Genomic DNA, 12788 nt, shown 5'->3' with positions numbered 1-12788 from the left:
GGCTCTATGACAGCATGTCAAAGTGTGAGAACTTGCATCTCTGCAGCTGAGGATTAGAGCAGAGCATGCCTTTTGTTGTTTTGCTGTCACGGTTTGCTGTTCTTAGTTAGTACAAAGGCTGTTCTCTAAGACTGAAGTTACTTTTAGTTTGCATTTTTATTCAAAGCAAAAAGGTAGTTCCCAGATGCAGTCTGTTATTTGCTGCACCTAAAAAGAAGGGCAGTTATATGAATGCAAACCTATTTTAGTGTCAGGATGATACTTTTTCCTTAAGCAGAATACAGTCTTGGATCAGAAAGTGATAGAAATAACAAGGGTATGTCATGTTTATTAGACTTAATTTATGATAAAAATTAGGATGCCTATGGAAGCCAGGACAATTTTCTGTCACATTTTGGACTGGAGTGTTTGCAATTGCAGTATTTCATAATTCATATCCTCTGTAGCTGGGTTTATAAGCATGTGTCCTACGTCAGTTGTAATAAGCAAAGTGCACTGAACAAACAGACAAATATGAAGATGGAGATGCCTGCTCATCTTGTAGTTGTGATGCTCTAGCTTTTGTGAATAATTCAGCATTTACAGATTGAGGACTAGAAACGATTTAAACATTTATCCATCATATGTAGGTATAATATACACTTAGTTGGGAGTGGTCTGTCACTGTGTGTAGTTGAATGGAACTGATATTATGGAATAGCTGTTCTTACTAACTCTCTCTGCCTAACTAACATCTTAATTAGAGAAGTTCACATTCTTAACTTGTTTTTACAGTTTTGCCATCAATTAGAATTGTTTCAGGAAAGAGTTTCTTTGCAGTGAAGATAATTCAGCCACCAGCTTCTTTGTTTATTCCTAAACATAGTTTAACTATTTTTCTTGTTGGTAGCCATTCTAATATATAATAACCATTCAATTAATTCATTGGTTAAAAGGTATTTTCTTAAAGATGGCTATATATTTTTTATTTTAGATGATGACATAAACCTGAATAGCACAGTCTTCCATTGGCCTGATGAGATTACGAAAATATTTGAAAGCAGTAAAAATATGTTGACTGACAGGAGGATTCAGGTAGAGAGGGCGTTGATTGAAAGGTATGGTATTAAGTAATTTTTTTTCACTGGGTATTTTTAAAGAACAGAAAAATCTCACTATCAGTTGAAGGGAGATAATGTCAAAGAAGGAAAACTCAGAAGGAAGCTGAGAAAGTAAGGAATAAACCTAGTTTACAGTATTATGGATATTTCTGAAAAACACTGTTGATGAGGGTTGATTAGAGTATCTCTCTACTTAAATAGCTCTGAAAGGAGGAATGGAGGATTGGTCCAGAATATTCATAATTTTATGTTGTTATATTGGTTAGTACAGCATTACACGTAGTTTTGTTACATTGTTTTCATTCTTCCTTTATTTTCTCCAGGTAGTAAAGGTAGCAAATGTAAGTAAAGTAAATAATTTGTGAGGTTTGAAAGTGAGTCTTGAATTCCAATCCCGTGAACTGCATAGTATTGATAGAACTGATTAGTGAGCTTTCACTGGCATCTGTGTTTACACTCGTGCTGAGATCAGATTTCATGTGACAGTGCCTGTTGTAATTAATAAAATAACTGAAACCTGAAAAGGAATGAAACACAATATCATATTACCTTAGCTATCTTTACCTCAGGTGTTCTCAGTTTAAGAAAACTCTTGAACTTTATAATAAAGAGCTAGAAAGCTTCAAAAGGCGCGGGGATATCGTGACCGTGGAAGAATTGAGGAAGAATGCTGGGAAATTTGAAGAGTTAAATAAGAATATAGATAATGCACTAACAGAATTTGAGGTTAGTATTTATTAATCAAGTGTGGAGTGGGTTACAATGTGCTGGATGACCAAAAGTTTGGTTCCTGAACCTGATTTTTTTTTTCGGGGTTCTGACCATGTATTGTTAAGGTGGCTTTAAAATTTCCAGATGCACAAAGATGTGGCAAATATCTTCTTGTCCCTGTATGCTGATTTGTCCCAACTACTGAGTTGAAGAGCAAATTTTTTGCGAAATAAATGTTAGGGAGTTTTTAAAATTGAAATACTGAATTTCAGTGTTTCCAAGCAGTCAGTAGTAGCAAGATGCTATCTACAGAAAACAATTCTTCTGGCAGAGTTGGCAGAGGCAGAATGTGAGGGAGCTGGCATTTTCCCTGAATTGTGGTTTGTGCACTGGAGGTCTGTTTTCAGTCCCTCTGCTTGTTTTCTAATTAAACCCAAATGTTTTTCAACTGTTTGTATAATTTCCATTTAATGCTGATAGGCATTAAATATACATTTTAACAGGAATTTCAAATGCTAGGAAACAAACTGAAGACCAAGATCCCTAGATTCTATTCAGGGCTCTCCATCCAATCTCTTGTATCATTTTAAGTTGAACAGTTTGTCTTAGCTGTGACTCTGCTGGGAAATGAGAAGGGTTGTCTTTGAGAGATCTCACAGGCATTGTGAGGCTTAATCAAGCTTCTAAATCACAGTGAGACAATAAGATTTCTCCATCTATGAAGCCTTAGGTGTCAAGATTTTAATTAAGTCAAAAGAAAAAATGGAACCAATTAAATGAGTTTAGAATTTAGATAAATTGGTAGTCCTACACATCAATACTATTAATCAGATTTAAAGGCATCTAGTATATTTAATTAGTGTGAGTTAACAGCACTGATGTGCTGTTATAGGTAGATCAGAACAAGTAATTAAGCCTAAGTTTCTTAATACATGATCACAATGAGAGGTGTAGCCACACAATTTCAATGATGTGACAATTAGCTCAGTGAATACATGAATTTAAGTATTATCTTGGAATATGAATCTTTAATATTTTTTCTGCCTGCAGCTCATATTGAATGATTACAAGTTTTATTGTTGGCATTATGAAAGCACATACTCAGGACTCAATCTGAATTCAGTGTCTGCATTTCAAGACAGCATTTCTCTGGGCTTCACCTCCCTACCTGTAAAATGAAGAAGACAATACTTTTTTTAAATCCAAATCTTTGGACATTGGTTTTTACTGTAAAATCTTTTGGACAAAGACAATGCCTTACCATGGATAAGCAGAGCAATTAACACCTGTTTTGGTGGGAGCTCCCAGATAATTCTGTAAAACAAAAAAACCTAATCACAAGTTTAAAAAAATTCCAGCAAGCCTCTCTAACTGAGGAGCTAACATTCAAATTTCACAGTGGATTGGAAACTTGTGAGCCTTGTTTTTGCTGAATGCCGTGGTACATTATGTTATTCTAAAATGGATTTGGATTTTTAAAATTATTTGAGGAGGAAAAGATACCCACAAATGCTGGGTTAACAGTTGGACTTGATGATCTTAGAATCATTTAGGTTGGAATAGACCTCTATGATTCCATGAAATAACCAGGGGAAGAACACCATTTACCTTATGTACCTAAAATCCATAGGCTTATATCTACAGATCTGTCTGGCTTTAAGACATGTAAAATAATTGTGTTCAATATTATCTGTTTAAAAGTTTAAGCAACAATAGGAATTTTTGATGGAAATAATATACATTTTTGTTTCCTCTAAAGGCTATTAATTTTGAGGAAGATTTGCTTGAGCGGGAGAAGAGTCAATTTCCTCTACTGCAATCTATAATTGCAAGCAAAGAACCCTTTGAGCAGCTTTGGGTAACAGCATATAGCTTCCATACCAAATCTGAGGAATGGATGAATGGTGAGGCTTTGACGCTCATTTGATGAAACATGTTATTTACACTTAATTAATTAGAAGCTGAAAGTGTTGATCAGTGGTGAGAAAATAATTTTTAAGAAATAAATGCTGTGAAGCAGTGTGAAATAGAGTTACTGACTTGGATTTTGCATTAAGATAATTTTTTGTAACACAATTGATTTTCAGTTAGAGGACAATGATTAAAAATAGCTGTAATTAAACCACCCTGGGAATCTCCTTTGTGCTGATGTGCCTGCTGCACTTTTTTATGCTGTTGTATTCAGGACCTCTTCAGCAACTGAATGCTGATGAAATTAGTGAAGAAGTTGGAAATATGTGGAGGACCATCTACAAGCTCAGTAAGAGCTTCCCAGATGTGCCCGTGCCCAGGCGCATGGCAGAATCCATGAAATACAAGCTTGATAAATTTAAACAGCATCTTCCTGTCCTGTCAATTGCCTGCAATCGTGGAATGAAGGAGAGACACTGGGAGCAGGTACTTCAAACTCTGCTTTAACTGTGGAAATATTCTGCCACAGAAACTGACAGTCCAATATCTTTTATCCTGTGACATGATAGATCCAGTTCTGAAATTTGTAACACCACAGGCAGAAGCTTCTTTAAATTAATAATTTATGGCAGAAAAGCAAATTAGGGTGTTCACTAATACTTCATTAGAACTTGTTGCTTGCTGTTTGAAAGGATTTCACAAAAAAGCATCTTGATAATAGATTTATTTCTTACTTTATTTTCAGATTAGTCAAATTGTAGGATGCGAGATCAAACCGGATGCAAATACTAACCTTAAAAACATATTGGACTGTGGACTCTCAAAATTTATTGAACAGTAAGAAGCTTAATCTAGTCTCATTTTTTAGACATTGAATTTCACAGGTCAGATATCAAATATTAGTTCTTTTGGGGTTTTGTGTGCTGTTAGAACATGCTGTAAAATCAGCTGTATTTTATCAAGCAGTGAACTGTCAGTTGTTCTTGTAGCACAGAGGCATAAAAATCCAGTTGTATTCCTAAACCACTTAATTTGCTCATTCAGAATTTTGTCTGCATTTGTCTTCCAATTAATATCAATATCTCTAACTTGTTGAGGCTGAAAGTGAAAAAATATTCCTTGAAGAAAGAGTCTATGATATTATTATGAAAGGTAGTCTGATATGCAACTCTACCTACAGCTGCTTTTTTTATGCTCTTCAGCTATGTTACAAAAACATTTCAAAGATATGTTTCATTTCAATTTAGAATAGAACCTGTTGGAGCAGCTGCAAGTAAGGAGTATTCCTTAGAGAAATCAATAGAGAAAATGAAATCGGAGTGGGTCGATGTGCAGTTCGGTTTGGTGAAGTACAGGGATACTGTAAGTAAACACCAAATCAATATATATATCTGAAAAGAATTACTTTGATTCTGAATACCACTTGAGAAATACTAGAGGGACGTTGCTGCTGATTATTGTGGCATGATGGAAAGTTGTATCTTAGCCCAGAGCTGGGCAGATGTCTCTGTTATTATATATCTTTTTATTTGGACTTTAGTATCTGGACAGCTTGTGATCTCACATACTCATCCTAACAAATATGTAGGCCGGAGCACTTCTCCAGTATTGTATGGAAAGCTGGACAGTAGCGAAATTTTAACTTGCTCAGAAGAAACAAGAATCACAGTGGAAAAGATCGAGTCAGAAGGCACCAGCTTCCTATTCACAGAACAATCTGTCTCTGGACCTTTGAAACAGAGGTGTACAGAGGAGATACCATTTGATATCTTCACACATTTGCAGCCTTTCTCAATTCCTTGCTGCTTCAACCATCATAGAGAAGGGGGAAACAGGAAGCTGAATGAGTGGTGAAGTAAAGTGACTGCCATTTGACTTACCAAAATGTGATGTATTTACAGGACACCAACATCCTGTCAGCAGTGGATGACATCCAGCTTTTGCTGGATGATCACATTGTTAAGACTCAGACAGTATGTGGCTCTCCCTTCATCAAACCAATAGAAGCTGAATGTGTGGTAAGGAAAGGCCAGTGTGACTGAGCTTGCATGTCTCATAGTATGCTTTCCCCAAGTGCTTCAAGGTATTTTGACATGATAAGACATTACAGAGTTGTTAACTAAGAACACATATTCATAGTTCTGGATTTATTCTTGTAATTCTGCTTAACTACTAATTTTGCTTAACTACTAAATGTTTTCATTGCAGGCTTGGAAAGATAAGCTGTGTTTAATGCAAGATATTATAGACAGCTGGTTAAAATGTCAGGCAACGTGGTTGTATTTGGAACCAATTTTTAGTTCAGAAGACATTATAGCTCAAATGCCTGAAGAGGGCAGAAAGTTTAAGATTGTGGATTCATACTGGAAAAACATCATGACAGAAGTGGTAAGTGCTAACATTTCATAAATTGTGTGTTTTTATGCACATCTGGTAACATGATTATTAATGTCATGTGCATATACTGTTCTCTTCTTCTGCAGTTGGATACTTGTATCCATGGAGTGGAAAAACCTTCATTAAAGTCCAACAAATTGTAGTCTTGCAGTAAAAGTGGTAGATCACATCATTATTGCACTGAGGATTTCTATAAAGGCTGGGTATTGAAGGGACGAGGAACATGAATTCTAAATTTTCTAGCTTTTTTGTTTCTAAATGGTCAGAATTAGGTAGAAAGATGAATGATTTGTGCTTTCAGGATCTGCTTACGACTTCACTGGCAGTCTGTACAAAGCCTTGCCTGGATGCAATGAGAGTTTGCATTAGGCTTACAAGGTGTACACACTTTGGAGCAACTAAGTGGATTTTTTTTTCATGTGATTGTTTTCTAATATGTGATGACATGGGTATTCAAAACCTAAGTGAATATGGACTGTCATGGTAGTGTGTCAGGTTAAGATAATGGGGATAGGAAGTGCAATTTGGTAACCTGTTCAATTCCCTGTAAATCAGAAGTTGAGTAAGAGGCCAGACAGTGGTGGTGTGAGCTGAGATGTTTGTCAAAAATGCTGAGAGTGTGTGGTTGTGTGATAAAGGTGTTGAAATAATCAGTGTAACTAAATAGAAGTTGAGACCTGTCCAACAGCTCAGATGCTGTGAATGAAGTCTGTACTGAAATAGAATCCTCTGAAGAAGAGTGTTATCAGAAAGAAAAAATGCAACCTAGATAGTGAGAACAGAGAATAATTGTCATGTACTGTGTCTCTGATAGAACTTATTTGTGAGTGGAAAACAGTGTAGCAAGCTCAAGACACAGAAACAAGTGCCAAAGATCTTATTTCCTGATATTTCCTTCATTAATGTCTATAAAGTTCAAATTGGTAAAACTGACAGTCTGAAAAGCAAAGCAATCAAATAATGCAAACATATTTAATAACATGAAAGAAGACTACAGAGGAGAAATACAGCTTTTTAGCCTCCTGTAATAGATGTGCTTGATGCTAACAATTTTAATGCAAAACTTAGTGCAATTTTTAGCAGTTTCTGCTTTGTGTTTGTTTTTACAAAGGTGAAAGACACAAAGGTACTTGTAGCAACTGAACAACCCAAGATGTTAGACAGACTTCAGGAAGCAAATATTCTCTTAGAGGACATTCAGAAGGGGCTGAATACTTACTTGGAGTCAAAAAGATTATTTTTCCCAAGGTAAATTAATTTAAAAGGCCTAAGTTAGAAACAAGAAGCCATGAGCTCTTTCAAACCATTTCTACTGAACTGAAAAGTCTCATTTTATAAACATATGTGGGACACAGTCACATGGAGCAAAAAGTGAAAAGCTGTTCTCATCTCCAGACATAACTCATTCTCCTCGTTACGAAATGCCGGCAGCAGGCGGGGATGGGGAGGCACAATCTGTCTGTCACAATGTAAACTTTGATTAGAAAGGCTTTCTTACTCACAGGGTATTTTTGAAGGAGCTTGCTACCTTCCCCTGGCTGATATGCAATTATGTCCCTGCCCTACCCTCTTTAGAGGTGTGTGATCCGTGGGAGTTGTACATGATCACGAGGAGCAGGATTCAGGGTTTGTACAGGGTAATTAATGGCTGCCTGGAGCCATCTGGTCTTTCCTGCCTGAGTTTGAGAAGCCTTTTTTTTCCTTTGCATAAAAAGATGGTCACATTGAAATGCTGAAAAAACAGATGTGATGAGTTTTATAATGTTAAAAATTGCTTAAGGAAAAGGATTTGAGATGATAATTTCCTCTCTGATACACTAGTGTCTTAAGCAACAATAAAACCAATTGCATTAATCGATTATTAATGGCAATTTTCATGATTGGAAAGTAATTGTATTTTTCTGGCAGATTCTTCTTCCTGTCTAACGATGAGCTGCTTGAAATACTGTCTGAAACAAAGGATCCACTTCGAGTACAACCACATTTAAAGAAGTGTTTTGAAGGAATTGCTAAACTGGAATTCACAGAAAATCTGGAGATCATAGGCATGATCAGTTCTGAGAAAGAAATTGTTCCTTTCATAGATAAAATCTATCCAGTGAAAGCAAATGTAATGAAAAAATTTTTTTACTATACGAAATTAGATTAATACATAATACATTGCATAAAGTGCATGTTTTTGGGGGAATTAGGTTTAAATCATTTAGAATCACATCATGAAAGGAGTTTAGAAAGTGAGAGTGCAGACTGGTATTCTCCAATCAAAAGGCTTTCCTACAAAAAGGAGTGAGACATACCAATTTTGCAGTAAATTCCTCTGAAAGGTGGGGCCTGTTGTGAGTTACAGATACACTTTTCACTTAAAATGAGCAGCCTTACCTGACCATGCAATCTGTGGTTTTTGTTTATGCTTATATGAAACATATCCAGCTGTTTCTTTAGCTGGGTTGTCTTTAGAGTTAGCTTAATATACCTGCCTTCAGACAGTGTAAACTACAGTATTACCTGTCAGAACCTGGGAAATTTCAACCTTTATTCCTTTTATATACAGCACCCAAAGAAAGCATATTTAAGCCTAACATATTTCAAATAATTTATCATTGAAGAAGAATATAACCAGGAAATGTGTGTTTACTCTTAACTACTTTTCTTTCTTGAAGGGCATGGTAGAAAAATGGCTTCTGCAAGTAGAAGAAATGATGTTGGCCAGTGTAAGACAAGTTCTTCAAGATGGCATAAAAGGATATAGCCAGGTAATTATTCCTGACCTATGCTATAAGTTAGATTTCACAAGCAAATAGACATGAATAGGTTGCTCAAATTCTTAACCAGGGAAACATGTTTGAAGCAAAGTGGAATCCAGCTCTTCTTGTTCAGTAGTACCAGTCTGAAGTTTTAACTCTGAAGTTTCATGAAGAAAAAGTATTAAAGCTTTACATGCTGATTCCCATTTATTTGCAGCATGAGACAAAAGACATTTGGGGAAAGTAATTGTTATCAGTTCCATAATCTAATGTGTTTATATGACTTCTTGTGTCTGGAATGATCTTTTGGTTTAAGGTTCCTCGAAAGGAGTGGGTACTTCAGTGGCCTGGACAGGCAGTTATTTGTGTTTCATCCATTTATTGGACAGAAGAAGTGTCCAGGGCTATAAGGACAAGAGCTTTACAAGTAAGATTTTTTTTTTACTATTTCTAGGCACTGAACTCTGATTAATTAATGAAAAGCTCCTTTTAGCAAAGGAGAGCCTCAATCAACAACACATTGCAATTTACTCACGCAGTGTGCTTTATTTTGTTTTTCCTTCTGTGTTGGGTCTTAGCAGAGGTTTGTTCCCATTTACTTTGGTGTGTATCAGGAGAAATCCTACTGAAGGAAATTGTATTACTTCATTTACAAATGATACTGGTGTAAGCTAAAGTACCAAACAAAAAGTGACAGACCATTGTTAAACACCAGGTGTTTTTATTTCTAATTCATGTCTTTACATGGGAAGCCTCAGAGAAACATGCAGGCAGAAATCTTTCTTTACAGAATGGTGAAGTTATTTCAGAGAATCACAGAATCAATGAGGTTGGAAAAGACCTCTGAGCCCATTGAGTCCAGCCCATGACCGAACAGCACTTTGTCAACCAGACCCTGGCACTGAGGGACACGTCCAGTCTCCTTAAACACCTCAGGGACAGTGACTCCACCACTTCCCTGGGCTGCCAATTCCCATGTCTAATCACTCTTTTCGTGCAGAAATTCTTCCTAATGTCCAACCTAAACCTCCCCTGGCACAGCTCAAGATTATGTCCTCTTGTCCTGTCACTTGTTACCTGGGAGCAGAGCCCAGCCCCCACCTGGCTCCAACCTCGTTTCAGGGAGCTGTGGAGAGTGATAAGGTCACCACTGATTTCTTGGTTATTGCTTGGCTCTCCTGGTGAGGAAGGTGCAGCAGCCAAATTTGTTACTTCATACAAGAGACTTTTCTTACGTGTTCCTAGTGCCTCCGTCACTGCAGCAGTTTTAACTGTCACTTCACTGAGACTTTACTCAAATGCCTGCTCAAGCAGTGGAAATAATTCACTAGGCTTTTCTGTGATCCTGTTTAATCTGGGTGGATGAGGATTTATTTGGAGATTAATTCTGTCAACAGAATGTTTGGGCTGCTTTTTAAATGTTGGAATAGAAAAGTATTAATAAGCTTTATGCCAAATACTGTATTTTAATACTAGCTTTTTGTTTCTGTATCCCTACTGAATTTCTTAGATTTAACTCGCCTGTATTGTTTAACACCAGTGGAAGATCTTATTCCATATATCCAGACAGAACTAAAAATGTTTATTACTTTCAGAGAAAGTATCCTGAACAATCCACAGCTGGAGAAAAATGAGAAGGAATCACAGAACAGTGAATCACAAAATATAAGGGATCTCTGGACTTCATGTAGTCCGACCTCTGTTTAAACTAGAGCCAACTAAACCATGTTGCTAATGGATTTGGTCCCATATGCCCATTCCTTTCTGGTATGGGGGAACCAAAACAGAGTATCTGCTCCTCTCCCATCGTAGAGTTTTGTCATTTCCATTAGGAAGAAAGATAAACCTTCTGCTTACATTACTTTCAAGCCATAAATATTTTTGAAGTGTTCCTAGTAAAATAAAATGCCAGTATGCAAAAGAGAATTTTAAATGTTTGTGTAGTGCCCAGACTTCCATTAATATGTTTTGTTGGAGGGGCTGTCTACAATGATTGCACCCATAGGAGCTTAGGAACTGCTGGCTACAGCATCTCATTAATGCCTGTGTTTGGTTCTGTGACAGGATTTCTTGGAGAAGAGCAATCTACAGATTAGGGACATAGTTGAGTTAGTGAGAGGAAAGCTGTCCAGTGGAGCCCGGCTGACCCTTGGAGCTCTCATTGTCATCGATGTGCACGGTAATGTGCAGCTGCTGCTGCCCTTGTTACACCTGGGGCACTTCTGCTCTCATTAGCTGGGTGGGCTCTTGGAGAGAGGCACCTAAAATGCTTTCTCTGAATCAGCCTTTACAGAGTTGTTGCTCAGTTCTTTCGGCAAATGGGGATTGCTCAGTACTGCACAAGGATCTCCCATCTACTTAGAACAGATGCTGGAATCTGGTTAAAATTAACCTGACTCCCTATTCAAAACAAGTGCAAATTCCTCTCTAATGTGAAATCCAGCCTCTAAATGTTGAATTACTCTTATATAGCTCTAAGTAAATGTTACTTTACTTATAAGTTGTTTTAAGTAAACTAACACAGTAGAAGTGTTTAGATTTTTCAATCTCTCTCGTACTCTGCAGCTCGTGATGTGGTCTCAAAATTGCTTGAAGATAAAGTCATAGATCTGAATGACTTCCAGTGGATTTCTCAGCTGAGATACTACTGGGAAGAGAATGATGTGATAGTGCGAATGATCACAACAGAAATGAAATATGGTTATGAGTATCTGGGCAATTCTCAGCGTCTGGTTATAACCCCACTGACAGATCGATGTTATAGGTAAAGCCATATTGTCTGTGAATAATGTTTTCATTTTTTGGATCGATCTATGTTTACTTTCATTTGTTCTAGTTAATAATAGCAGGAACCTCAGCAGCTAGTATTCTCCTGTAGAATTTAGAGGCAAATCTTATATATCTTTGCCCAAATATGGTAAAATATTTACAATGTATAGGCTTCTACACCAGTAGAGTAATAGACTCTATTGTATCCAACAAAGTGCTTCCAAAAAGAGGTGGCAGCACATGGTAATGGAACTGCAAATTCTACAGTAGCACTGGTCAGTTAATTAATCTGAAATAAGACACACAGTTTGGGTATGCCTGCCTGTAAGATAAATGAAGTAATTATAGAGCCCAAATAGTCCAAACCGGCACGCCTTCACAGATGTTTGAATGCAGTTAGCTTCCTGTTCCTCCACTGCCTTGCAAGAGGTTGTAATGGAAATGCTTCAGTCCTCAAGGTTTAAATATTCAAAGGCATGTGGTATTTCACCTCTGGTGAGCCCTGAGGACATGAGTCAAAGCCTTTGAGTGAGGATTTTGTAAAATAATCAGATCACTCCAGTGTTAACAGGGATCTCATTTTAGTAAGATGTTCACTTGAAAAGCAATGTGATTCCCAGGTTTATCAACCTTTATGCTTTCTCATCCATTTCTAAGGATTGGCTGAATTTATAAAACCAGCTTCAAGCTCTTGCCAGTTCAAGTGCCACTTGAGGGAAATGCATGCTTTTGCAGACTCTACCATTTTGCTCATGGCACTGTTCATTTGCTTGTGTAATTGTGGATATACAAGGTGGATGCATGTAATAAAAGCCTTGACATTCCTTTTAGGCCAAGTGGCTGAATGTGAGCTTCCACAATTAGGGATCACTTACGAGACAATACTGGGTTTTTAGGGCAAGCTGCAAAGTCAGTAGAGAAACAAGTAAATTGTTTCCAGGGGAGCCTGGATAGGAAAATACTTATCAATCCATTCAGAAAGAATCTGACGTTAAAGATTGCTATTTCTAATGCCTGCGTTCTTGATAATGTAGGACGTTAATGGGTGCCTTGAAATTAAATCTTGGTGGTGCTCCAGAAGGGCCTGCTGGAACTGGCAAAACAGAAACAACAAAAGATCTAGCAAAAGCAATAGCTAAGCAGGTACCAAAACTCC

The 12788-nt window shown here is 37.1% G+C and overlaps 1 protein-coding gene across 3 annotated transcripts in view; it reads left to right on the top strand.

Annotated features, from left to right (window-relative positions):
* Window positions 1-12788, top strand: part of DNAH3 (dynein axonemal heavy chain 3) — a 59779-nt gene that overhangs the window by 14445 nt on the left and 32546 nt on the right. For all 3 annotated transcript variants that reach the window (XM_039560328.1, XM_020584030.2, XM_020584031.2), the window contains 15 exons: window positions 974-1097; window positions 1670-1826; window positions 3571-3715; window positions 3997-4208; window positions 4468-4559; window positions 4970-5084; window positions 5624-5740; window positions 5931-6110; window positions 7231-7367; window positions 8028-8229; window positions 8780-8872; window positions 9180-9290; window positions 10928-11042; window positions 11429-11627; window positions 12667-12775. In XM_039560328.1, the coding sequence (XP_039416262.1) occupies window positions 974-1097; window positions 1670-1826; window positions 3571-3715; window positions 3997-4208; window positions 4468-4559; window positions 4970-5084; window positions 5624-5740; window positions 5931-6110; window positions 7231-7367; window positions 8028-8229; window positions 8780-8872; window positions 9180-9290; window positions 10928-11042; window positions 11429-11627; window positions 12667-12775 (2108 nt within the window). The remainder of the gene's footprint in view (window positions 1-973; window positions 1098-1669; window positions 1827-3570; window positions 3716-3996; window positions 4209-4467; window positions 4560-4969; window positions 5085-5623; window positions 5741-5930; window positions 6111-7230; window positions 7368-8027; window positions 8230-8779; window positions 8873-9179; window positions 9291-10927; window positions 11043-11428; window positions 11628-12666; window positions 12776-12788) is intronic.

The sequence above is a fragment of the Corvus cornix genome, chromosome 14 (genome assembly GCF_000738735.6).
Source record: "Corvus cornix cornix isolate S_Up_H32 chromosome 14, ASM73873v5, whole genome shotgun sequence".
Classification (NCBI taxonomy): Eukaryota; Metazoa; Chordata; class Aves; order Passeriformes; family Corvidae; genus Corvus; species Corvus cornix.
Note: the sequence above shows the minus strand (reverse complement) of the source record. Positions and strands in the feature narration are given on the sequence as shown.